The 26872-nt window shown below is 38.2% G+C and overlaps 3 protein-coding genes and 1 pseudogene across 5 annotated transcripts in view; 1 reads left to right on the forward strand and 3 right to left on the reverse strand.

The window, feature by feature from the left end:
- The first annotated feature begins 1123 nt into the window (after positions 1-1123).
- Positions 1124-26872, forward strand: part of LOC110047309 (DNA-directed RNA polymerase III subunit RPC5-like) — a 37330-nt gene continuing 11581 nt past the window's right edge. For 2 of the 3 annotated variants that reach the window (XM_089289823.1, XM_089289824.1), the window contains exons 1-15: positions 1124-1201; positions 1290-1340; positions 3009-3086; positions 3753-3883; positions 9642-9724; positions 12909-13019; positions 14694-14734; positions 22242-22361; positions 22818-22900; positions 23611-23655; positions 24003-24094; positions 24777-24897; positions 25340-25421; positions 25816-25875; positions 25998-26033. In XM_089289823.1, the coding sequence (XP_089145949.1) occupies positions 1163-1201; positions 1290-1340; positions 3009-3086; positions 3753-3883; positions 9642-9724; positions 12909-13019; positions 14694-14734; positions 22242-22361; positions 22818-22900; positions 23611-23655; positions 24003-24094; positions 24777-24897; positions 25340-25421; positions 25816-25875; positions 25998-26033 (1173 nt within the window). In that variant the 5' untranslated portion in view covers positions 1124-1162. The remainder of the gene's footprint in view (positions 1202-1289; positions 1341-3008; positions 3087-3752; positions 3884-9641; positions 9725-12908; positions 13020-14693; positions 14735-22241; positions 22362-22817; positions 22901-23610; positions 23656-24002; positions 24095-24776; positions 24898-25339; positions 25422-25815; positions 25876-25997; positions 26034-26872) is intronic. The other variant, XM_089289825.1, reaches the window with a different exon arrangement.
- Positions 7707-8093, reverse strand: LOC110047310 (uncharacterized). The gene has a single exon (XM_089290290.1). The coding sequence runs from the start codon at positions 8091-8093 to the stop codon at positions 7707-7709; it is 387 nt and encodes a 128-aa protein (XP_089146416.1).
- On the reverse strand, positions 16417-17177 carry LOC149112094 (uncharacterized). The gene is made up of 2 exons (XM_089288792.1): positions 17153-17177; positions 16417-17063 (listed from the first exon to the last, which is right to left on the reverse strand). The coding sequence occupies exons 1-2, from the start codon at positions 17175-17177 to the stop codon at positions 16417-16419; spliced, it is 672 nt and encodes a 223-aa protein (XP_089144918.1).
- LOC149112095 (uncharacterized) lies at positions 17373-21236 on the reverse strand (annotated as a pseudogene).

A 26872-nucleotide genomic window follows, 5' to 3' on the forward strand; every position in this document is an offset into this window, starting at 1 on the left:
ATGTGGTTTTCAGGGGCGTTACCCATCTGTTTTTAAAAATCTATGACAATTTCCTATCAAGAGGAACAGCAAGATTTAATTTCACAGGCACAAGAAACCGGGCAAGCGTGTGAGAGCCTGCGCGTGTGGCTTCAAGGTTAAGATCTTTTAAAGTTACAGTTTCTGGTTAGCATTTATATAGTTTGTAAGATTGCGAATAAAAACTTTTGCATAATATTTAAATTTTACAATTAACATTGAAATTAAAATCAAACTCAGTCTATCGATCGGGTTGTCAATTTACTGAAAAGAACTTAATAATTAACTAGCCTCCTTTCACGAACAAAAATGGTTTCACGAGCGAGTCTCGATTTTTGAATAAGTCTCGTTTCCCGAACGAGTCTCGTTTTCCAAACGAGTCTCGTTTTTCCAAACGAGTCTCGTTATTCAAAACGAGTCGCGTTATTCCAAACGAGTCTCGTTTTAACAAGTTTCGTTTTCCGAACACTCCGAACGAGTCTTCCGACGAGTCTTCTTTGAAGAGTTTTCCGTCAAAACATGTCTCGTTTTCCGAACGCTTCAAGAAAGAGCCTGGTTTTTTAAACCAGTCACGTCTTCGTTGCATATCGAGCACACATTATATCGAGACGATTTTTGTCGAGTCCTATTAGCCTGGTTTACCAGAAACCGTGAGTGATCCGCGATCCGGAGGGAAGGAGTCAGGTGTGTTCCAACTTGAGCATGCTCGCAGGCTAAACGTACTGTTGCAGATCATTTTTCTCAGGCTAGGTTCCAGACCTCTCATTTTTACAATATATATGGTTTTCAAAAGATTGTAACAGTCACTTTTGAAAATGTATGTATACTAGCATACGGAACGTCAAGTTCTGTATTGAAATGCGTTGGAATACAATGTTTATCACTGCTGTTTGCGTGATATTCTTAATCTTGCAAGACTTGCAATGTATTTCAACAACAAAGGTCTATGACAATATCTTTTTGAAAGTTAAACACTGCAGATCAAGCTTTGCTGTCTTTAATTTGCTAATTTCAAGAAAATCAGTGAAAACAAGAGAAAAATTTGGGCAAAAACAAGCGATTGTCAATCACAGGCCTGGGGCGAGCTTCGAAGCTTCTCCGCACGTGGTAAGTGCGCATGTCCCAAGCATGATGGTGAAAAAACATGGCGGAGGATGGAGAAGAAGACCCGGTCGTGGCGGAGGTTTGCTATATCATGATTGTAAACAAACTTCCACCATTTACTAAGAGAGCAGTTTTATAAGGCATAGATCTTTCTAATTCTTCCATAGGTGGACGTTTATTTGGCCCAGACTTTGGCCAACAAGCTCTACTTGTTTCAGGTATTACTGCATGTAGACGTATGGTAAACGTACGAATCAATGCAGAAATTCCTTGAAACTTTCTCATGGAAATTTAGTATTACGAATTAGCTCATGTTAGTCAAGTTATAAAGGAACTCCACTAGTTTGAACTCCGCTAAAGATATTTCCTTCGAAATTTAAGTCTGCTCCTGACGGCGATAAGCCATAAGTTTTACTAACAATCTTTGCTTGAGAGAATTGAGAGCTGTTTAAGGTTTCTTTCTTCCGCCTTCTGAGCTCAGTTGTAGCCATAGGCATAGGTGGGAGCAGAAGTTTTTAATACCCTCTGAGGAGGATGTTGTATTTTTTGCACACAAAGTTGTTGAATGGTAAGGCATCAATACTTCCAGGAACTTTTTTCATTCAAATCCTCTAAGGGGTATCGAATGGTCCCATTATATTTAAAAGTGCTTGCAAAATTTGGCCTTTGCTGGAACTGCTCACAAAAATTAGATGAGTGCTTTCTCATTCATGCTTGCAGAATTTTTGCAACTGCTCGCATGCTTGTATTCTCATTAAAATGTGCTTGATTGCTACCAATTTTGTGAATCCTGCTTCAAAGTGTGGTAGCTTTTAGCTTCTTCTCGTGGTGTGTTCACGATGTTGGTTACTGGTTGGGTTAGAAAACTTTGGATCTCCTTGAGCTTCCACCCTCTGACTCAAGTGAAGCTATGTGACATAATTTGGCATCAAACAGCATCAAACAAAGTATAATTGGCTGTAAGCTGCTGGGATTGGTTGAACTGCGATAAGATCTCAATGTTTTGCCTTGTTTTGCGCCTATTGCTGAGTTTTGGAGGTGTCAGCCAGATTACTTGGTGTAAAACAATGTTTCCTTTTTTAAAACAAATAAGAGATTCTGCTTAGTGTAAAATTTCCGAAGTTCTCACTGCTCGCTATGGGTATTTTCCAAAGTTCTCATTGCTCACAAGACAAATTTAATCACTGCTCTTGCTCACAAAAATAAATGGACTGCTTGCCTGCACGCAAATGCTCGCAAAGACCATGTGATACCCCTCCTCTTGATTTTTCAATTTTTATAACTGCTCCATGTGCAAGGATAATGCAAAAATCAAAGCAATGGGCTCTGTCCTCATGTACCAGTTTACAAAAACTGAAATAGAAGAACAAACAATACACTTAAGAAGCAATAACACCAAGTTAACAGAAATACTAAAGGTGACCCCAGCACTTGTTACTTACACACACTGTAGGCAGAGCTGAATTCTGTAACATAAATGGTGTTTGTACTTGACGTATATGAAAGAATTTCACACAAAATTAGCCAGGACAGATCAAAGAATCTGCCATAAAACCATTAATGGGTTTGTGGTAGATTCTAAAAAAGAAAGAAAAAACAGTTAAGCCTTCTAACACCCAGTGATATTAGGCATAACCTTTTTAACTATTAGTTGGCTTTGACAAGGATATTGGTGATCTGTAACCTTATGTGTCACTTAAATACGAAGAGGATTATGTATGTACAGTGTGTACATGGACAGTACTGTCTTACCACTTGAAGTCCCAAGAGAAAAGTTTATTTTAAAGAACCATGGAATTGTACTGTTCTATCAATCATATGCCTGTTGGTAAAAGAGTTCACATGATAAAATTTAATAATGGAATTTCTTCTCATATTTGTTTTAGTACCCGGTACGTCCTGGTGATATACCTTATGACAATATACCTCATATTGGAGCAAGAATTAAGCCAGAGCAGCAGAAGGTAAGAAATCTAGACAGCCTCCATCACTGATATATGATGAGGTAGAGGTGCTGATAATAGTAGACAAGATCCTCATTAAGCTGTCTATTTAAGAAAATTCAATGTGGGAATTGAATTCAGTGTGAGAAGTAGATCAACAGACTTAAAAATATTCCATTTTCAGAAGTTATTAGCAGTGCAGTCACAAAGGCACCAAAAGAGTGTTCAAATTGTAACAGCTCCTCCATCAACAAAATGTTATACAGTGGAACCTCAGGTTGTGACCAGCTAGGCGTGACATTTTGGATGGTCACTTATGGGAGCATGGCATTTCAAAGACCTTTGACAATGCCCCCTCTCCAGCAGACATGAGTTTCCGGTTTCTCTTCTTTATTTGCCGCACATACCATAGTTGCATTTTTCTACATGTATATTTGTTTTGCTGTTCAGTAACTGCTTCTGTTTTGTAAATGACCAATGAGCACATGATATGATCATTAAGACAAGTGCACAGAGACTGTAGCTGTAAGTTTCATGTGATTCAGTAATCAGTGTTGTATTGCCTTGTAAGTTCATTTTTGAACTTCTATTGAAAGTGGATTCTTTCTAACCCTATATGTGTACTATCACATGCCATATTTCATGATTTCAAACCTTTTTTGGTTGGTTGTGTTTGTTTGACTACAGGTTGAACTTGAGTTATCAATAAACACAAATAGTGCAAACTATTATGCACCTAGAGGAGAGCAGATTGCTCATGATGTGGATGGTTCCACCCCATCATCTGCTTCAGAACAAAAAGATACATTTTTTACCAGGTGTGTGAACTTAAGAAAGTTAGAATTAGCCCTTTAACCATGCTTTTAGTACATACACTATACCAGGGCTGTCATTAACTCTTGAGGCACTTGTTTCCTCAATCTTCACACTCCTAAATAGAAGCAAGTACTACAAGCTACGGCCTCACATACATCCTGCAGTGCTTTCAAGTGATTTGATTTTTTTCCCTGCAGGGTTTACTTCCAAATATTTTCAGCAGGGCTATGCAGTGCATTTGAAGAAACCCTTACCCTATTTCAGACCTGAGTCAAATTTAACCAATATCCTATTTCAGACCTCTAAATATTTATTTGTACATCTCTCTAGTACTGCTACATGACCTTGGCTAACCAGGAATAGCTTCCTTTTGCCTAAACATTTGACAAGAGGGTTCCCCACTTTATTTACAGTACCACTCAAAAGTAAGTTACCACCTCTTGTCTTGTTTCTCTCAAGACGTTTCTCATTTCTTGCGAGACGCATCTCATTTCTCTCGAAAATCACTGAAGTGATTAGTATGGCATATATTACGCGTAAGAAACCGGTTACGTGTAACGATTGCTGCTCTGCAGTTTGTTGTCAAATCGATGGGACTGTCCAACATAAAATATGCATCGATCATTTGCTCGATTCATATCGAACAAAGGTAATATCGAACATCAAACGTAACTACAAGTAGAGTTACATGCGTTTCAATTCATGCGATCACGGGGGCAAAGAGTTGATTTTGCGAATCTTGCTCAGTCTGAATGATTCAGTTACCTACATTTGCTTGCTCTTCAATAACCGCTAACTTAAACAAACATTTAATGTTGTGTAGGAGAAAAATGTTCAGGCTTTCGGCATGCACTGGCGAGTCAATTGTTTATAAATGGGAGTCGTGAAAGCGTCACGGAAATTGTTGAAAAAATGATATCTCCGGTTCTCTTTGGCATAAATCGTTCATTCAAACGCTAAAATACTATGTCTTTGAAGACAGGAGTTTTTATCAAGGTTTCTGAGATGCGCCATTTACAATAGTTTTAAATGTTTCTGCTAGCGTGAGTTTTGTCTAGCAGTATGGGTCGACGAGTCGACAACATTAATGAACTTTATTGTTCTCCGAAATGTCAAGGCAAACACTAAAAACATTTCCAGTTCTATTTGACATAAATCATTCATTCAAATGCCAAAATACTATATCTTTAAAGACAGGAGTTTTTATCAAGGTTTCTGAGATGCGCCATTTACAATAGTTTTAAATTTTTCTGCCAGCACGAGTTATGTCTAGCAATACGTGTCGATGAGTCGACAATATTAGTGAACTTTATTGTTCTCCGAAACGTCAAGGCAAACACTAAAAATATGTCCAGTTCTGTTTTGCATAAATCGTTCATTCAAACGCCAAAATACTATATCTTTGAAGACAGGAGTTTCTAATACTGTTTATGCGATGCGACATTTACATTAAGTCAATGTTTTTGCAAGGGAAAGTTCTGTCTAGCCGCAGTTGATTTATTGCGCCAATGAAGTTTGTTTTGCCAAGCGTTGCGGCAAAAACATTGCCGGTTCTATTTGGTATAAATCGTTTTTTCAAATGGTACAGTACTTTCTCTTTAGCAGATAGAATTTTTGTTGCTCGACAGCCAAGATTTTGAGTGGTATGTGAGTAAACATTTTATATATCGGTCGATACAGCGGTCAAGTTATAATTAGTTGAGGTTTCATGATCAAAGCGTGGTTTCGCACGTTCACAAGTTTGAAACATAGGCATGCAAGGCGTGCAAGAGTTATTTTTTTCTGTGAAGTGTCGGAGATAGGAGAATTCATGGTACAGTAATGACTTGGTTAATTTAACATTTTTTTTTGGTTGCGATGTTACATCGGTCATGATAAGATAGGTAAATAGTAAGCCATAAAATGTTTGACTGAACAAACTACAGTAATCTGACACGTCTCCAGATTAATGTAGATACCATCTTATTTTCTAACAGGCAATTTGATTCGTTCTTTGATACAACCCACACTTTGATTGGGGTGACATGTGCACGTGCATAACTCCCTCCCTCACCGATCACATAACCCTTCCAACCCCCAAGAGGAATTTTTGCTCAAAAATACTCAAATTAATTTAGACTTTTTTGCATTTTATACAAGTTGTAAGTTTACCTTTTCACACAACACAACACAACTTCACCGAAAATAGAAAGAAAGAGAAAAAACCTCTGACACGTTGAAAGTCTGATTTAATTAAATTGCACTTTAACTTGGTGCCGCGCAGTCTTCAAAGAACATTTGAACAGTTTTCGTACTTTTTACCTTTAAAAATATTGGACTGAAATGGAAGTCATCAAATAAAACTATTAAACTGCTACTGCAGAGACGTAAAACCCGTCCAGAAATGAAAGCTTCTTCTTTGTTTAATGTCCTGGAAACAATAGCTGATAACTTGTCAGCTCTAATTGAATTTACTCCTATATAAAAAGCGAAAGTGTTAAGTTACCATTTGTTACTAAAGATAGCAAACATCTCGTGGGAATGAGTGGTGACGATTCATCCGCTCTGATTGAATTTACTCCCTTGTGAAAAACAAGAGTGTCAAATTACACTTTGTAACTAAAAAACAAAAATATCTCGTTATATTTGCATGCAACAAGAACAAAATAATTGTTACCCGCACTTACTATTGTAAACTGTTTCAAATCTAAAGTCTCGTCCCCTCTAAAACATGTCCTAAGAACTAGAAGGGACGATTCGTGATCTCTAATTGAATTTACTCCTTGTGAAAAACAAAAGTATAAAGTTACCTTTGTAACTAAAGATAAAAATGTCTTGTTGCATTTGCATACTAGTAACTCACAAACTGTTTCAAACTTCAAGGCTCATCTTGTTCATTTAACTAAAATCCTCAGCCTAACCCATAGAAAATGTCGAAGTAAACCCAAGATATGAATACTTCCTCCTCTTTTATAGAAAAATGAATATGGTTGTTCTGAACTTTATCGGGATCAAATCTTCTCACATACCATTTACCTTTACAACAAGAAATTTGATTGGCTGTTTATAGTAGATCCAATCTGATTGGCGTGACATACGTACATCTCTCACTCACTCACTCATCCATTGACCCGTCCAAAACATACCCGACGCGCCGACTAAGAGGTATTTTTTTTACAAAAAATAACTCCATAAAATGTTATTTGAGGTTTTACGATCAAAGTGTGGTGTCGCATGTTTACAAGTGTGAATAAAAAGTCAGTCAAGATTTCATGTGTAAAGCGAGCGTTCACAAGTTTAAATAAATAAGTTATTCGAATGTGAAGGGAAGTGATTTAAGATCAAAGCGTGGTTTCGTGTGTTCACAACCTTTGAATAAAAAGTTAATCGAGGCGTCATGTGCTAAGCATGTGTTCACAAGTTTGAATATTAAGTTATTCAAGGAATCACTTAGCGTTGTTTCACAGGTCACAATCTTTGAATAAAAAGTTAGTCAAGTTTCCCGACAAATCAGTCGGGAGCGATAGTTGACAAAACATAGGCGGTGCTGCTGTGTTGACTTAGTAGAGACCTTAAGTAAACACTTAAGGCAGTTAGGTGGAGGGGCGATGGCCATGCGGGAGTTGGGTTGAGACTGCCTCCTCTTGGCACAAAATTAGAATATTAAGCTTTTGTAAAAGTGGTGGCAAGCAACAGCTGTTTTGCTTTCGTTTTCAGTGGTCCAATTTGACTTTGTTCATGGATTTTATGGGCATAATGGCAACTTTTCGAGAAGTCTGAGACCTTCTAGCTGTTGCATGGTTTGAGGACATCATAGACGAGGATGAATTTCTATTGTTGAGGGATCTACACACGTTGAAAAATCCTGACTTTCCTTACGAAGACTGAATCGGCCTTTTCTTTACTAGTGCAACCAAGATCACTGGCCTCTGCCTCTTCCCATTTTTCTGATATTTCTTCCATCAGAATATCCATCTCGCTATCTTTGATGTCAGCTCCACTCGGTTTCGCCTGATGTTTTTGTTTCGCCTTGAATTTGTCCAGTAGTAGTTTGAAATGTTTCTGTACGTTTTTCTTCTTCACCTGAAACTTCACGGGGGTTTCGTCATTCAGACGATCCGTGATGGCATTCCATACTTTTCCTCGATCTACAGTCCTTGGTTTGGAGATCCATGGTTCTGAAGCTCTGACTTCCTTCGCTAGGATCAAATCATGTGCTTCTGTCCATTCCATGATCGAGCTAGACGAGAGAAAACAAAAGCTTATTAAAAACAGGTTCTGTCTATCAATTCACCTTTCGGAAATATTCCAAAGTTATAGAGACAAATTGGAAGAACAAAATAGCATTTTGTACCAGCAAGTACTTGCAATCTAAAGTTTTAAAGTCTACAAGACGTAAACATCGCTCGGAACAATGTGAATCCCATTTCTTTTGCTTTTCTGTCCTTCGCTTGCCATCTTTCTTCTTCACTCACACCTCCAATGTGAGGTGAGATTTTCGCTGTAAAGCAGACGAAATATCAAATATTTGCAAATAGAACACAAAGAGAAGTGTCAAAAAAACATTTTTTGGCTTTATAGAAGAGTTTCCGTGTATTTTAGGTGCTACAAATCAGAAAATAAAGTGACCGTCTCTCGAGGCGGCCAAACCTACCTTTCTCGTCGCCGCCACTGTTGGAAGATGCGGGCAACACTCCACGTGATTATGCTAATTAGATCGAGAGCGGGAAATTTTACTTCCTGTTAGCGTCCACCTTACTGCCTCCAGTGTTTGCTTAAGGTCTCTAGTGATTGTGATCGTGGCTTTAACTTGCATGTAGATCAGGTGACAAAACTCTATATGCTGTTTGATGAGCACTACATTTTGATTATCAACTGTATGAATCATGTTTAGGGTTGCAAACAAACGTTGTTTTAAGATCTATACAATGAGAGAATCGATACAACTGTAAAACATATTTGTAAACATGAGTGACTGTTGCCGACAACTCAGGTACCTTCAACTTTTATCATGCATGTATTTACAAAAATGAAACGTTAAGCAAGTGTGGCTGGAATAAAAACAGTTTGGCCGATGTATATGAAACATTATTGGACACTTGAGAATTTATAATACACACATGGTACACATGCATTGCTGATGAGAACGAAAATCGTGTCTACTGCGCTAATTGATACAATACCATACAGACGTCTTCTACACAAAACAGGTTTTGAATACCAACGGATGTGAAGTATTGGTACTTCCAGTGCACTCACAAGAAATGAGACACGTCTCGTTTCTCTCGAGACTTGTCTCGTTTCTTTTGAGATGAGTCTCGCAAGAAATGAGATGCTTCTCGTGAGACGGTGGTAACTTACTTTTGAGCGGTACTGTACATTTTGTCCAGACTTGCTTGGCACCTTCCCTTCATTTGAATATTTCTCATCAAGTTAATGGTGTGGAAAGTAGTTTCAATTAAACTTTATTCCAGTTTAGTGTGCAAAACATGCACAGTGTACCCTATTCAAGACCATAATGGTCAAAATCTATAACCTGTTTCAGACCATAATGACTAAAAAACCATACCCTTTACCATCTCATGTGCTTATGTAGCTCATGTAAGGCAGTGCCCTCTTTTTGTTTTGTTTTTTTGGTGTACATTGTTGGACACTGTGTCTGGTATATTTGTGTCCAGTCCAAATTTTAAAATCCGAATAGCAATGAAAAATATTAAATAATCTTTTTATCTGGGGGAGAGAGGAATAATGAATGCTACGTTTTCTTTTGGGTCATCTCAGTGACAAGATGGATAAGCAGGTCCTTACTTCATCTCGAGCCTCAGAGGATGTGGGCCGCTATTCTGTTGGCATTCTAAGAGAAGGTATGTACTTGTATCATTTATGTACATGTAGGTACTGTTCCAGTTGAGAAAATTAGAGCAGATGAATTGATCAAGAAAAAATTGAAAAGGGAAACTAAGGCATTGATTTTTCTGGAAATCGAACAGGGATTTCCCAAGAAAGTCACTGCAATTCATCAAAGATCATTAATTTGTGGGAGGTGGTTTGGTGTAACTGTTTGTTATGAACTTTAGATCAAGGGAGGTAATCAGCTTCACTGTCTCATTGCTGCTGTCTGTGCATTGTGTCAATGGGTTCCAGCAAATTGTTTAGGTAAACTACACATAAAAAGTACTGGAGGAGGGCATCTTACTCCTTCAGTAGACCTATAATTTCTCTTCTCAGTTTTGGCCAGAATATTTTTCATAATTGAAGGGGTGAGTGCAAAACCATGCTAAGTGACGATTTGAGTGAAAAAAAAAATTTTTGCGAAAGGGCTTGAATTTTTGCATGTGGTCTTCAATGTAATAGAAAAACGCGGCCCTGTATTTTTGTCGCTGGTTTTTGCTTCGTTTTCGAGTTATAACGTATGCAAAAATACTTGGCTTTTCCTAGCCATGTCTTTAGGAGTTTATTTGTTGAACAGCAAACAGGCAGACTGTTTATAGTGTATGAAGTCAAAATCAAATCTCACAGCATATATAGAGCGGAAATCTGGGAACAGATTGTTTACATCGGCTATTGTGACGTGAGCACAACACGTGAATCGATCGAGTGGCAAACGAAATACCATCGAACTAAAAAGAGATGTGCCGCATTAGAGCTCTGTCAACTAATATCTTAAGCATTGTGTTAAAGTACCTTGTGTGCCTGCCTGGTGGTTGAGAGGCATCATAAAGCCTCGATAAACCCGCAAGTCATCAGCACGTTTTAAAGAATCAAAATGTGTTCTGAAACTTCAAAGGTAGCTGATATACCGTAATTGTGTTATCGGCGTTCGAAGTCAGATCGAGCCAGGCAGCAAAGTCCAAGAGCAGTTCTTGCCCAAGAAAAATACCCTCTCGTGAGTTGTGGCCCATTTGCCAAGCGTTGCTAGTGTCAAAGTTTGGAAAGCGAGAACTGGTTTTTGACTTATAAAATTTGTCTTGTATCGACTGCCATGTTTTCCCGCGCACGAGGTGTAAAGACCCTTCCCGGCATGCATTGCGATCACGTTCTGCTCGTGTTTCTCGAACTGGTAACTAGATTGTTTCGGCTTTTTTCGTTTAAAGATAATAATGGCCAACAAGTAGCGATCGATTGTAACATAGATCTGTGATCCAGGTTGCTTTGATTTTATTTCATATCGGCATGATTTGTAGTGTTTTGAACTTCTGGGATCAGCGGACATGCAGATGTATGGAGACCCGTACGTTGCGCAGAAGGGTTAATTTGTTAAACTGTTAGGCGGTGCGTGACATAAAGCTACGATCGCGTTTGTCGAAAAATATGTATTTATCTCGTGATTTTTAGCCATTTAAGACGTTGCTGTATTTGGAAAAGTGCTTATTTGATGTTTATTTGTTCAGTGCAGATAGTCATTGTCCCAGATAACCAAAACACTATTTTCCGGCCGCCATATTTTACCTATTTAAACCTGAAATCAACATTTTTGAGCTTATACGTTGCATGAAATTAACATTTTGCTGTTTTCTAAGTGAAATCAACATCCTTGCCATCACGCGTTACGTGAAATCAACATTTTTACCTATTTAGACCTGAAATCGACATTTTTGAGCTTATACGCTGCGTTAAATCAACATTTTTCTGTTTTCTAAGTGAAATCAACATCCTTGCCGTCACGCGTTAAGGTGAAATCAGCATTTTGACCTATTTAGACCTGAAATCAACATTTTTGAGCTTATACGCTGCGTGAAATCAACATTTTGCTGTTTTCTAAGCGAAATCAACATCCTTGCCGTCAAGCGCTAACGTGAAATCAGCATTTTGACCTATTTAGACCTGAAATCAACATTTTTGAGCTTATACGCTGCTTGAAATTAACATTTTGCTGTTTTCTAAGTGAAATCAACATCCTTGCCGTCACGCGTTAACGTGAAATCAGCATTTTGACCTATTTAGACCTGAAATCAACATTTTTGAGCTTATATGCTGCGTTAAATCAACATTTTGCTGTTTTCTAAGTGAAATCAACATCCTTGCCGTCAAGCGCTAACATGAAATCAGCATTTTTACCTATTTAGACCTGAAATCAACATTTTTGAGCTTATACGCTGCGTGAAATTAACATTTTGCTGTTTTCTAAGTGAAATAATAATAATAATAATAATAATAGACTTGCCGTCACGCATTAACGTGAAATCAGCATTTTGACCTATTTAGACCTGAAATCAACATTTTTGAGCTTATACGTTGCGTGAAATCAACATTTTGCGGTTTTCTAAGTGAAATCAACAACCTTCCCGTCACGGGTTAACATGAAATCAACATTTAAACCTTTTTTGACCTGAAATCGACATTTTTGAGCTTTTACGTTGCGTGAAATTGACATTTTACTGCTCTCTAAGAGAAATCAACATCCTTGCCGTCGCGCGTTAACATGAGTCAACGTTTTAACCACTTTTGACCTGAAATCAATAAATTTGAGCTTATATAAGTTGCGTGAAATTGACATTTTGCTGGTTTCTAAGTAAAATCAAAGTCCTTGCGGTCGCGGCGGGCCGATCCTTTGTTATAATAAACCGAGGCGAGACTTCGACTTATAACAAAGGCTTGGCTTGGCTATTATAACAAAGGGTCGGCTCTGTTTATCATAACAAAGGCCCGGCTTCGTTTATTTGAAGACCTCGGTGGGAAAAGGGTGCTAGGTATTTTAATCAAAAGTGAACTTTGTCGAAAACGCTCCAAATTTCCCATACAGTTTTGTTTAGGTATGTTTAACAATGTCCCGTAGTTTTTCCGCTAAGCTTCGCTTCGTTTTCGAGATATTACGTATGCAGAAAAACCACTCGGTTTTCCTAGCGGCGTCTTTATAAACGAAGCAAAAACCAGCGACAAAAATACAGGACCACATTTTTCTATTACATTGAAGACCGCATGCAAAAATTCAAGCCCTTTCGCGAAAATTTTTTTTTTCACCCAAATCGTCACTTAGCATGGTTTTGCACTCACTCCTTCAATTATTGAAATAGCGTACAATGTACATTATTTGTAACTCATTATTAGGAGAGCTTCACCTTACGCCCATACATGGTATACTTCAACTCAGGCCAAGCTTCGAATATCTGAACAAGGGCGAGGCAAATATGCGTCAGGCCTCCAACCTCACAGAAGCAGGTAGATTTACAATAAATCCTTTTTTCACTTTGTCAGAAGATTGAAATGCTTGATGTTTCAAGTTTTGTTTGTGTCTTACATGTAGATGAAAGGTGGAGTCTAGCTACCTTATTGGTACTAATTTTCGCGAAAAAAAGGTCAGCATATTTTGCGTGTCTTTATTTTCACAATTTGGGTGCTATATTATTTTCTTAGGGAAATAATTTTTGCAAAATGAAAAGAAAACATTTTCGAGAATTTAATTGTTATTTTACACTTCTTATTGCTGAAAATCATCAACTCATATCAAAACCAAGCTATAGAAACCGCATCATGTACGGTCCATAGGCATAGTCAAAGACATTATGCTTATGCCGGCATAACGTTCTTTGCAATTGTACAATACATATTCACATTGTAGCCATGAATTAGACTACATACATACATACATTTTTTACATACATACATACATTTTATTTGTTATCAATATACCATTGGCAAATAGTTCTTGAACCTCTTGAAGATCTCCCCTAGTGCAAGGAGGTTGGAAGTTCCTGTACAAGTTACAGCTCCAATGGATCTTACCGAAAGGAACAAGGCAATACTTGAAAAGTATAAACAGATTGTCATTTCAAATTACAAAGAACCCAGGATAGATGGCCATTTCGATGACTGTACAAAAGAGGTTCTGAAAGAACTTGAAGATGACAATAGCGATACAGATGAAGGGGTTCAAAGCAACACAGATAGTGAAATTTGACTGTTAAACTGTTGTTTATCATCTGTAAGCATGCCATAGAGCTTTTACACATTATACACAATACGTAGACATGTGTTTCTTCATTAAATTGAGAAAACAAGAAATATAGGAGGGTATTAAATTTCGCGACATTAAAGTTTGTGGGAATTTTTTTTGCGCTTTGCTTTAAGTTCGCGATTTTCTTTAAATCGCAAAAATCATGAAATCAAAGCAATGCGAAAATTGGTACCAATAAGGTAGATAAATCTTAAATTATCATATAACTTTCCCACACCTGCCTTTTCTTCAATCATGTTCTGGTTCTTTGAAGAAATATATCAAACACGAAAGACCCAGATAGACCACATTTGACCAAACACAGAGAAGAGAGTTGAAAATACGATTTGCAGCAGAGTATTTTTGACAAACTTCAAGGTGATTGGAAATGTGCTCTAACACTGTCTTGAGTGTTTGATATATCTTCTCAATCAAAACTAAAACTAGGAAGAAATAAAGAATTAAATCATAAAAATCTATGCTAATAAAGATCAGATATCCAAACAAAGTCATCGTCATGATTTGCTCTGTTTAAACTTGATGAATAATATTATTAAATGGGTTTGGAAAACCTGCTTAAAATCTAATGGACTGTTAACTTTTCAAAGGAGAGTAGAAAATACTTGGTCATGTCATGCTACAGAATTTCTTTAGACTTAAATTGAAGCATTGGCTTACTATAAAAGCCTTTAGGATTGGCAGTATGCAGGACAGCAATCATCCCAGCGTGGTTGAAAGTCAACAAAGTCTCGTCAGGAAGGGGATGGAACCTATGGTAGACTCGTGACTCCCCTCAGGAGAGTAGCAATACCTGGCCTAGATTTGAAGTTTTCATTTATCAGTTCTTATGGAAGAATGACTTGTCTTACTTATCTGATTAAAGTTTTGTCTATCATCAGGAGATTCCCAAGATGAGGAAGAAGAGGCCAAACCATTAACTGTAAGTGCAAGAATTATACTATACTGTTGAGTGATCTGTCTCCTTGTTTTGGTTATTGGTAAGTCATCCATTTCCAGCATTATGAAGGACACATTTAACAGAGACAAGGTCGATGTTTGTTCTTTTCTGGGGGGGGGGGGGGGGGATGATTTGAGAGGTTGGAATGACATGAAGGACAAGTGGTATTCAGGAAAATACTTTTATGACCTGTAAATAATAATGAGTTCACTGAGAACTGAAAAGGTATGTGAAGTTAACTGAGAAAGAAAAGAGTAACTGAACATTTTAGTGTCACAGTGACAAATCACCAACTCATTCCTATCAGTTTTATCACGTATGTAAAGTTATTTGTTTGAACTTTTTTTTTATCCGTGAAAATCTTGTGTAGTGACTGGCTTAAGAGTCAATGTCAGTAATTTTCAACTGGGGCCGTGCAATAGCGAAAAAACGAAAAATCTGAAAAAATTTCTCAAAATAGCCCTTGGTGAACTACTTCTAAAAATATATATTTTACCTCGATCCGATAAATATTTTGGACGTACGGAGATAAACTTGGTTTCGCAGCTCTCAGACCAGGTTTTAGGCGTCTGATACCGAATACCGCTGAGACCTCCTTTGATAATCAAAACACATTTTTCACGAAACAGCAAGTAACTAATCAAATAAAGCAGACGATAAAACACATTTTGAGTGGTTATTTTCTCAGTTTAAATTAAAACTGAATTTTCGACAAATTTTCCAGTCTTTACAATAATTCGAGCGACTTTTCGCTCCGCAAAATTCACAAAGTTAAGGGCCTAAAATCATTGACTGGTACCTCGCCTTGTGTATCGAGACTTATTTCACGTGAAAGAGCACTATTTCTTCTTGCAAAATTCATTTTCAAAACCATGGGCTACTTAAAGTAAAATTTTTGAGGTCGAAAAATATACGCAGTACTTTCGTGAAATTTGAGCTCTTCGAGAATGGCGTACCAATGTTGAAAGGTCACACAAACACGACGATAATATATTTTCGAAACTCAGCGCTTTAATAATATTTGGTGTCACTCACAAACTAGTGTTTCCAAGACTATTCTGCTTGATTGCTATAACTTTTAAGGAAAAATTTGAGAGTTTGCCGGTTTTCTACAGCTCGAGTCGTGACGTGTAAACGGGTCACGATATGTTTATCAAGGTCAAAGCACGCTTAATTAAATCAAATCGGAACATTTATCATTCCGACATTGCTTTCTAACACTTAAAATGAGAACAGCATCTTCCATACCTTGCATTAGGCTTGAAAAATCTGCTGCCGGATCAGCATTCTCGACGGTTACTGAGTTCAATTCACTGTCAACAGCAAACATATGCGTTACAGTCTCTGTTACGTGAGACCGCTGACAGATACTTTGACTGTGGGTGCAGATTTTTGGGGTTTTTTGTTTTTTTGTTTTTGTTTTTTTTCTGCTTTTTTTTTGTTTTTCGCTTTCTACCCGGCCCTAAATATACGATTATTTATAACTTCAACATAACGCACTTGAAATAAATTTTTCATGAACGGAATGAACGGTACAAGAGATAGAATAATTCCGATATTAACACTGAACATCAGTATAGGTTTGTATGAAAACAAAATATAACAAATGGGACAAGTAATATTATCAGAGGATATTTTACATTCCGATAACATCGCAAGCACTCTTAAAAACAGGACTCTACAAGTTCCGAGATAAAAGTAATGTAAGGCGCTTTTCGCCTTGATTGTTGTTCCTCTTTGTCCATGTTGAGGTAGTTGCAGATAAGCCTCAGTTGTGCAACACTGAGCTTGGTCAGCTTGATGCTGCTGTACAAAGAACATATGATCAGCGTGTCAAAGACAGTGGGATGCAACAGCTCGCATTGGTGAAGGACAGCTAAGCGGGCGGAGGAAAAAGCTTCCTGTTCTCGGGCCGCCTGGCTATCATTAGCGTCGATGGAGTCATGCCCTGACTGAGCAGTAACTGCGTGCTTCAAATTTGCAGCAGTACGTGAAAAGTAGCTCTGAATCTGCTGTGCAGTCAAGAACTCTTCCACGTTGAGGCGCCGCTCACCCTTGTCCCTCCTAGCATAGCGCATGTCCCGTGACACCTTCTCAGGGTCGGCTTTATGGCCACTCTCCTGTCCAATCCGGAACTTGTTATCAAGGTACTGACGCTGATTCTCGTTAAAACAGGTGGCCTTTTTCGTGCCTTTTAGAGCCCAGCCTTGCACCAAGGGACATTCTGAAGAGACTTCAGTGGTGGTCGGGGCAGCTAATGTTGGCTGAATAGTGGAGCCCTCCACAACTCTCTCAGCGTATGCCAATGTCCCTCAACAGGACATGACAACAGCGAGCTTGCATCCACCCCTTTGCCATCCTCTTCTGCCTCCTCATCCGTGCATGCATGCAGTTTTCAGCAGATTTCAAGTCTGTTTATTTTCATTTATATCCATTGTCATTTCTTCCCTTATTAGCTACTGGTTTTCAATATTAGGTTCTAGTCTTCTCATTTAAATTTATTGTAATGCAGCTAACCGTTTTATACTTCCTGATGATGTACGTAGAAGAATACGAAACGTTAAGTTCTCAAATCAAGGTTTTTACTACATGTGTTGTTTTGTAATATTTGTGACCACAATTTGTTTTTTTTATTTTTACTCAAGCTGAAATGGCCGAAGAATAAGAGTTTCTACGATTAGATCTTTTTTGTTCAGTTGTAGTTGTTACCTTGTAATTGAGACCATGACATACTCTTTCCCTCTCCAATGTTGTATGCTTTCCATACGGTGACACAGTCCTCCTGGTAGAAGAAGTTGTTCAAGCTACTGATTCCCTCTCAGCGGCCTGTCATCTCCTGTTGTGGCTTCTCGAGGACGTCAGTGACTAAGGTTACACAAACACCACTAATCTCTCCATGAGATGGCATGGCTTCTTTAAAGTCGTGCGCTGTCTGCACATCGTGGTTTTCGTTAATGTATTTTCGCACGTGAGTCTTAATGGTAGCAGCTTTCCTGTCGCAAGGGCCTTTGCCTCCTTGGGGGTCACTAAAGTCGACCCTTTTGACATGGATTCCAGTTGCTGTCCCCATTAGACGACATGCTGACAGCATCGCCACACTGTGGTAGCACCCAGCGTTGTCTTGTCTAAGTGCCGCAAATTTTATCTCAGGATGTTCCACTTTCAGTGACCTCGGTGTGTGTTGTAGAACTCGGACAACAGCATCAGCGTCCTGACTGGATTTTTCTAAAATGTGGACAAAGGTCTGCTGCTGCAGTTGACCGGCCAACCTCCGAACTAATACGCTGACATGCCATGAGATACCCCTCTTGCCAAATCAGTCAGCTGGAGCCTCCCGGTATCTTTGTGGTAGCCACTTCAGCAGCCCAGTCCTGGGTTATTAGTACCGATGACTCATCCAGACTTTCTAGAACAGTGGTTCTTGGCTTGTCTTGCTGCAAAGACCGAAGTTGGTGCGCTTTCCAAGACTCTATGGCCTGCACTGCATGGCGGAAAGTATACTGCATGTCATCCTGTTCATCTTCCGTCAGTGGAGACTCCTTTAGAGCACCCTTAAGCACCTCACACGAAAGGCACCTGTCTTCATGAGTGTGGGCACAATCCGATCAAAAAGCTTGGTTTTTGGGGTCGCTTGGGGCGTAACTGCTGCAGTGGTCGGGTGTGATTGCATGAGTTGAAACATGCACCTGCAGTAAGAGGGTATGCCAGTGTATGTTATTAACAAATTACGTCATCCTCATGGCATCATGCAAAGATCAACGGAAAGCATAAACTTATAATAATGATACATACAAGATAAAAAAAAAAAGATAACCTCCTTACTGACTGACTGACTGACTGACTGAATGACTGACTGACTGACTGACTGACCGACTGACTGGCTGGCTGGCTGCCTGACTGGCTGAGAAACTAACTTTCAATAAACCCTACATTTCTTAGATTTTGAATATTTTGGAAGTTGCTTTCCATTATATACCCCTCTCCCTCTGCACCACAAGCGGAATCCCTGCCCGTTGTGTTCAAGGCAGGGTTAAACTCATATGTACATGTCTATCGTGGTAATGACTGCGCGTATTTTTCTACGCCTAACTATCTCATCGCTCAAATTCTTCCTCAAAATACATACAAATAACTACACACTTTCGAAATATTTTTTCTAAAAGTTTGGACAGGGACCATAAGGCTATAATATCGCCCCCCTCCATACCTTATAATCGCCTTTGATCTACTGCTTTGCTTCCTTCAGCACCTTCTGCAAGCAGCTTACCCATACCCTGTCATCATTACTCAGCTTTGGTACCATTTCAATCACTTCGTCGAAAGCCTTCCCGCCGTCTGCCGCTATGTAATCGAGCCCCTAAAGTGATTTTCATACCGCTGCAGCACAAGAGGACATGACACGCAGCATGGTTGATCTGCTGAACGTCGTAAAGTTGACTTCCTTACAGTACTGAGTATACTGTGCCACAATTTGTTTTGTTATCGTTATGAGATTTGGCGTTTCGAGAATACTTCCATCTGCCAGGGAAAGTAGTCTTTGGCCAAAAGGCACGCTTATTACTACGTGTGGGCTGGTGATAAATTCTAGGAAGTGGTCAAGTTGAGCAAAGTTTACCCGCATACGATGGCTCTTAGACAGGAGCACAGCTGAGCCACACCCGCATTTTTTTCCGTGTTCTTGTGCGTTCTTCACTTGATATTCCGTGATACCGGGCAGGCATCAAGGCAAGACTGTATGGCACAAGGTCGGCCATGATGGACAGAACAGAATCGCTCTCGGCAGCGCCATCGTATGCCAAACGCATCCCAATGTTTTGGACAACTAAAGATGTTAAGGTGCCTTTCGCCGATGTCAAATATACCTAAAAAAAAATAGGAAGTGACGGTCAGATCTAGACAAAGTTATTTCGAGTATCTTTAGCTAGCATTAAAATACATTTTTTTTATATAAGAATATATTTTACAGGAATATCGAAGCTGAAATGTGCGAAATTTTAAGAATGTTTTAAGAATAAACCCAGGGCTGACATTTGGAGAAGAATTTAATTTTGCGATTGAAAATTTATATGACTTTTCCTTTCTCTAAAAGGCAAAATTAGCGCCAAAAAGCAACAAGAACAGCACTAGCCGTTAACTGAAAAATTAAAATTACGATAGCAATGCACTTTAGTAATTTTCAAGGTAGGTATTTGTAGAGCGCTTTGCAAAATGTTGACGTGGAAACAACAAGTTGCTGACATGGGTACGACCAAAATCTTTATGGATATCAACGCTCTATTTGCAGTGTGGAATCCGTTGGTAGTATAAACGCGCCATGGAGGTCAGTAACACATATGAGAAAACAAACGCTCATAATGCACCAATCAAAGAGTATTTTCATTTATATTCGGTCCAAGCATTAGAATCACTAGGCTCGTCCAGAGTCCACCAGGACGCTTGGGCGTGGAATTTTCAGGTGGTTAAACTATTACGGTATTTTTATACTGAAGCTTGACCTAAAAAAAAAATGCTATCCCACTGCAATGTTTCAAATTAGGGTTATGATTACTTCTCTTAGGTGTATTGTTACATTACGTTAACTCCGTCCCCCTCCCCCCAATCCCCTTATATATACACTTGAGCAGAAAGCCTGCCAAGTTCACATTTCCAAAGAGCTGCATTAATGCATACCTGCCCTGACAAGAAGAAGTCCTGCCTCAGTCTTTACGTTTGAATCCGCAAAACCAGCACCAAAAGACCTCAGGTGACTTCTTATGTCCTCGTCACATTTTGCGATTGAGATACATTGAGAGCTGGCTGGGTTTTCTGCGCTAGCTCCGCATTGTCCACCAATTTGAGCAACGTATTCACACAATGCCATTCAACACATTTACTTAAAACAGGATATCCCAATAAAACACGATACCCGATATTTCTCTTGTTGAAAGTCCAATACGAATTCAGGACAACAACAAACACAGCGTAACAGACGACTCTGTAGCACTCTGAATTCACAGTGACGCGGGTATTTTTCGATATCATAATCCCAATAAGGTGAAGTAAAAGGGGTTCAAAATGAGAGTGCATTTAATCCAGTAAATATCTAAATAAATGAGATGATGTTCTATCCCCAAGTTTGCACAGTGAAGGATTATCTTTGTCACCATATAAGGAAATGTTTTGTTTCTCTCCGCCCACCCGCGCCAAACCTACAGTTTTTTTTTCTTTGAAAAATTAATAATAACTACAACAGTAACGTTGTCTTCATGCACCTTTCAGAGTGATAGCGGCTCGTGTCAAAATTTATATTTATTCAAAATATTTCTTTAATTTCCTTGGCTTGATCGACCTTATAGTTCTTTGACCAGCGGTCTCCTTGTGAATTGTAACGCAATCAACTGTAATCGGTTACTTTGAATTCGTCGGAGGTGTGGTTTACGACTTGTAAGTCCAGGATTTCTTCAATGTCCAGAAAGTCCGTCGAAAGGTATGAAGAGCCATCCATTTCAAGTTATTACTGTGTGTGTTAGTGAGCAATTTCTGTCTGGAAAATGTTTTAATTTGATTTGATAACAAGTGCCTCACCTTCAACCCTTGACAAACATGACGTGACCCGTGTACACTTAGGAACTCGAGATCAAAATAAACGGCCAAATTCTATAATTTTTCCTCAAAAGAGATGGCAAATCACGTAAAATAGTCTTGTAAACATTAGTTAGTAAGTGACAGCAGAAATTATTGAAGCGCTGAGTTTCGAAAATATATTATCGTCGTGTTTGTGTGACCTTTCGACATTGGTACGCCATTTTCAAAGAGCTCAAATTTCACGAAAGTACTGCATGTATTTTTCGACCTCAAGAATTTTATTTTAAGTAGCCCATGGTTTTGAAAATGGATTTTGCAAGAAGAAATAGTACTCTTTCACGTGAAATAAGTCTCGATACACAAGGCGAGGTACCAGTCAATGATTTTAGGCCCTTAACTTTGTGAATTTTGCGGAGCGAAAAATCGCTCGAATTATTGTAAAGACTGGAAAATTTGTCGAAAATTCAGTTTTAATTTAAACTGAGAAAATAACCACTCAAAATGTGTTTTATTGTCTGCTTTATTTGATTAGTTACTTGCTGTTTTGTGGAAAAGGTGTTTTGATTATCAAAGGAGGTCTCAACGGTGTTCGGTATCAGACGCCCAAAATCTGGTCTGAGAGCTGCGAAACCAAGTTTATCTCCGTACGTCCAAAATATTTATCGGATCGAGGTAAAATATATATTTTTAGAAGTAGTTCACCAAGGGCTATTTTGAGAAATTTTTTCAGATTTTTCGTTTTTTCGCTATTGCACGGCCCCAGTTGAAAATTACTGACATTGACTCTTAAGTTTGAAGTTTTTTCAGAAAAAGGGATCTTTGCAGTTTTACAGCACTTAAAATTTATTCTAAATGTTGACTTACATGGGCAAAATACAGAGGGAAAACTGGTTCAAAAATACTGTTGTGCTGTGATGTTTTCCAGGTTAAATTTGCACGGCCTGAAACAGAACGGGCTAAGGCTCAGCGTCTATCATCATTCAAATACCTGGAAAAGAAAAAGGCAGAAGAGCTGTGGAAAACTGTGGAGTTCTTCAATCCACAGGTACTTGGGGTGTTATTTGTTAAAAACTTACGATCACCAAGCTTTTACATGTACTTTGACTCTACTTTATATATACCCTTCAAAAGAGTTGATATTTAAAAAAAATAGGAGAGTTGATACACGTACTTACAGACTAATACTAGTGAGTTAATACTTTTTAGTCCCATTGGTTTTCATGCATTTTTATTTCAATTAAGAGTAGAAATTACAGATGGAGCAGCCTTGTTGAAGACACATGTTCCAGCTGTGAGCAATTTCATATCTTGCAGTAAATTATTATTATTTTGCCGCTACATGTACTTTGCCCTAGAGTTCTGACACAAGTCTTGACTCATAACAAATCCATCTTTGGCCTTCACTGCATACTGCTTCTGTTATCCTGCCTGCTACAACAGGCTGAAGAAGGAATTTCTGAAACAATTTTACTGATATTTGAATTATTTCCTTCGCTTTTAGGATGACATTGCTGCTGCGGAACATAGTTTGCTATATTGCCAAGAAATGGAGAGTGAATCCCCAGAGTTCAGAGTCACTCCAAGGTATTTAAATCTTCAGTTTCCTTTACATATTTCACTTCCAGCTGTTGTTTTATTGGCAATACTCTCTTGAAAAATTCAGCGAAAAGAAAACTATTCATAAGATTATTAAATAAATGTGTTTTAACCAATACAGAAAAAGGATTTTACAAATACCAATAATCCTTTTGTGAGACAGTTTGTTTGACTTGTGTTGTTGTTATCGTCATCAGTTCCTTCTCTCTGGTTTGTGTGTAGGGTTGTTGTATCTTCTCAATAATGTGCTGTTTATGATAGATTTTATGATAATTATTATTTTATATAAATTGCCCGGTTGTTTGTCAGAATACAGTATAATTCAAAAATTGTACGGCAGTAGTACACACTTAATAGATTATAAACCGTCTGATAACATATATTGTGTAAATTGTATCTACATTGAACAGATACATGTCCACAAATTTGTGATATAGTGCATGTTATTGATTTGAGGGAACCTAACCAAAACATACAAAAAAATAAAAAAATAAAAAAATAAAATAATAATAATAATAATGATAATAATGATAATAATAAAAAAACAGAAACGAAAACAAAGCATACAAGGCAAACATTGGTAATTTTTTTTGCTAGATATTCTTCACATGTAAAACACTTTGTTATAATGCGTTTATTGTGTTTCTTGTTGCTACCTGTACACGAAAAAATACTAACAAAACAATGATTTTTTTCAGGGATTACTTGAAGTTACTGACTCCTTCAGCCTCTCAGGAGGAAAGGTAACAATTCACTTTCTGTTTTTCAGTTTTGAAAAATATTGATGAAATCCCTGCTTTATTGTTACATCAGATTTTTTCCTAAGCAAAGTTAGGATTTTAACAAATAGTTAAGAATACCCTCAGTCACTATGCTGGAGAGATGTAGCCAAGAAAAGAAAAACTAAGCTGTTTCATTGACAAGCCCATGGTTCTTTTCTGACCTTTGCACCTTAGAAGTTACCCCATGTCTTAGTTTTCTACTGAAATTTCAGTCACCATTAATCTGTCCTTCAGCTAGTGAAATGAGCCAGCATCTGGCTCTTTGCTTCATACCTGATATCTGATGCTCATGTTTATCTTTCTTACAGCTCCAAGCCTCCAGTACCTAGCAATGTGCTGTCTATGACACAACTGAAGACAATGGACTTGCCAGATCAGGTCAAGGCTCTGCTTATTAATGGTGAGTTGTAATTGGTTGAGCCTTTAAGCCCCAAAAGCAATGTACATTAAATTCTCCTACCTGGTACATGAAAGGTCCTGTGCTTGATGTTTTTCAAAAGGCTTTTTGGGTGGCTTATCCTGGGGGTTGGGTGGGGCTGTGGCCTCATGGTTATTGCACTCAATTCTTGAGTGAGTGGTCCGGGTTCTAGCCCTGGCCGGGGACATTATGTTGTGATCTTGGGCAAGTCACTTTACACTCCCAGTGCCTCTCTCCACCCAGGTATATAAATGGGTACAGGTGAATTTAATTCTGGAAGGTAACCCTGCAATGGACTAGCATCCCATCCAGGGGTGAGTACATGTAGAAATACTACTAGTTGCTTCATTGCACTGAAGCCGGGATAAGCTCCAGCCTGATGAGCCACTTGACTCACATGCAGACTTAACCTATCCTGGAGGGTGGTAAGATGGTCTACTACTACTGTTATCCTCCATAAATTGTAGACATCTTTGAGCTTATGATGGATACTGAAGTGTCCAAAACATGTTTTCTAAACTCAAACATTCTTTCATAGTTCTGAAAGTTTAGTATCTTAGTTTAGTATGTGATGATTTGGAGGACATACTTGGTGATAGGTGTATATGCATCATAGATCAGAGATTACACTTCAACAACTGTGTAATATTTCTTCTTTCTGCAGCTAAAGTGATCAGTTTCTCGCAGTTGTGTAGACTGCTCTCGCCTGGAGCAAAAGAAGCCTCGGTATTGAAATGCATCCAGCAGTATGCTGTTTTAGTGCAGGGCTGTTGGGTGGTAAAGAGGTAAGAGTCATCCATTGACTGCTATTGTCCCCTTGGCAAATTAAACCAACCAAAAACTGTTGTCTAACCCAACACGTGAACTAACCATTACATCATGATGATTGTAATAGTAACAATGTTTAAGAGTGATTGCACTTGGTTTCATTATTGACAGTACCTTTTTAATTAAGGGTAAAAATAGGTTTTCTGTAGAGCAAAATTCACTCAGATGTAGCCTTAAGTTGCCTGTAGTATATTGCTTGGGACTTCATGTAGCTTCTTCTTTCTTTAAAGTTGATAAGACTCAAGCCTGAATTGAATTGTTCCAGTTATACATGTACGTGTACCGTAGCTACAAATTTTACAGTTTTCAGTATACTCTAAATTTGAAATTAAGAAGCCTACAGTTATTGTCAGTAGCTTTCTTCTTTTGGTATGTTAATCAGTACTTTGTTTGCTTTAGTGAGTTACTGTACCCAGAAGGAAGCATCAGTCCTAACAGTGGAATTGCTGCTGATATTTTATGTAAAGGAAGAGATTATTTAGTAAGTCCAACACTTCTTTGTCTTCAAAACGTTAAAAAAAGTACTCATTAAGTGCTCTCCACTCGGTTTCTTTGTCAAAAACCTTGAACTGCTAAATCCAAATTAGAATCAATGATCCTTACTTTGGTCTAGGGATTTAAAGAAATTGGCAGACTTTTCTTGCTGTAAAAATGAATGGAATGTGGCATCACAGATGAAGTCAGCTTGGGTCTAAAATACTCTGAAATTTAGTTTGCTGGTAGCCAGTGGCAGTCGTGTGGTTAGTCGGGAGTAGTGCAGAAAGCACTGATAGGGTAAAGGGTTACGAGATTAACCAACTCACTCTTCATTATTTTCACCGTTATTATACAAGGAAGCTTGATTAAAGGCTAAATTTTGACATGAAAAATTGCAGATGTGGAGATTTAACCAGAGCAGAGTGGTTGTACGAAAAGACATTAAATCAGTTACAAAGGTAAGATCTGGAATGGTTTATTGGCCAGCCTCTTTGATCAGTGTTCATCAATGGTAATATCGACACCTAATAATAAGATTATTGGCATCTCTTATTAATTTTGTTACTCATTCTTCTTTTAGCTACCAAGTGAAGACATCAAGGAAATGCTAGATCAGGTGAGAAGATATTGGTTATTGGTTAACAGTATAGGAACAAAAAAAACCAGTTGATGTGAAAACATGGCCCTAAGGATCAACTGCACAGATCCTGCAGTTTTTATCACTGATGTTGTTAAACAACATGATCTCTTGATTGCTCCAGAGTACCCTCAAGTACTTAAGATAGGTGGTGGGTACTTCAGTGAACTCTTTTCTTAAATGGCACTTGTTTCTGTAACTGTATATTTGTAAATTTCTGACTCTGCATTTTGAAGATATTCGAGGATCGTCAAGGATATTTATTCATAAAGATATCTGAGGATCTCCAGTTCTTGCCAACATCCTCAAAGATCTTTAATATTCTTGTCAGGATCTGTGAGGATCTTTCAGGATTTTTAACTTGGTAGGGTCTTTTAGGGTCTAGATCTTTCTTGCCAGGACCTTCAAGAGTGTTCAAAGATTTTACTTAAGGATCTTTGCAAGGTCTTTCAAAGAACTTAAAAGATTCCTTGAAAGATCATTATCTTTAAGGAAGGTCTTCAAAGATCTTGCAAAGGTTTTTTTCACCTGGGTTACGTTTGGTCATAAAGTTTGGTTATCACACCTACATGTAACTATGTTGAATCATTGTTTTGAGCCTGGGAATCAAATAACTTTATGGATGTTGGCCATCACTAATAATTCAAGTATATGCAAAAGGTGTGGCCTAAATTTTACCCTTCTCCTGTGTTCCCTACATGGTGTTAATTACAGGAATGGCTCCAGACACTTAGGTTTATTTCTCTGAACAAGGAAAACACGAAAAAGACAATTTTAAAAGCCAGAATCGAACCCAGGTCATTTGGGTCATGAGCAAG

The sequence above is a fragment of the Orbicella faveolata genome, unplaced genomic scaffold (genome assembly GCF_042242905.1).
Source record: "Orbicella faveolata isolate gen_17 unplaced genomic scaffold, um_ofav_v1 contig_2, whole genome shotgun sequence".
In the NCBI taxonomy this organism is placed as follows: domain Eukaryota; kingdom Metazoa; phylum Cnidaria; class Anthozoa; order Scleractinia; family Merulinidae; genus Orbicella; species Orbicella faveolata.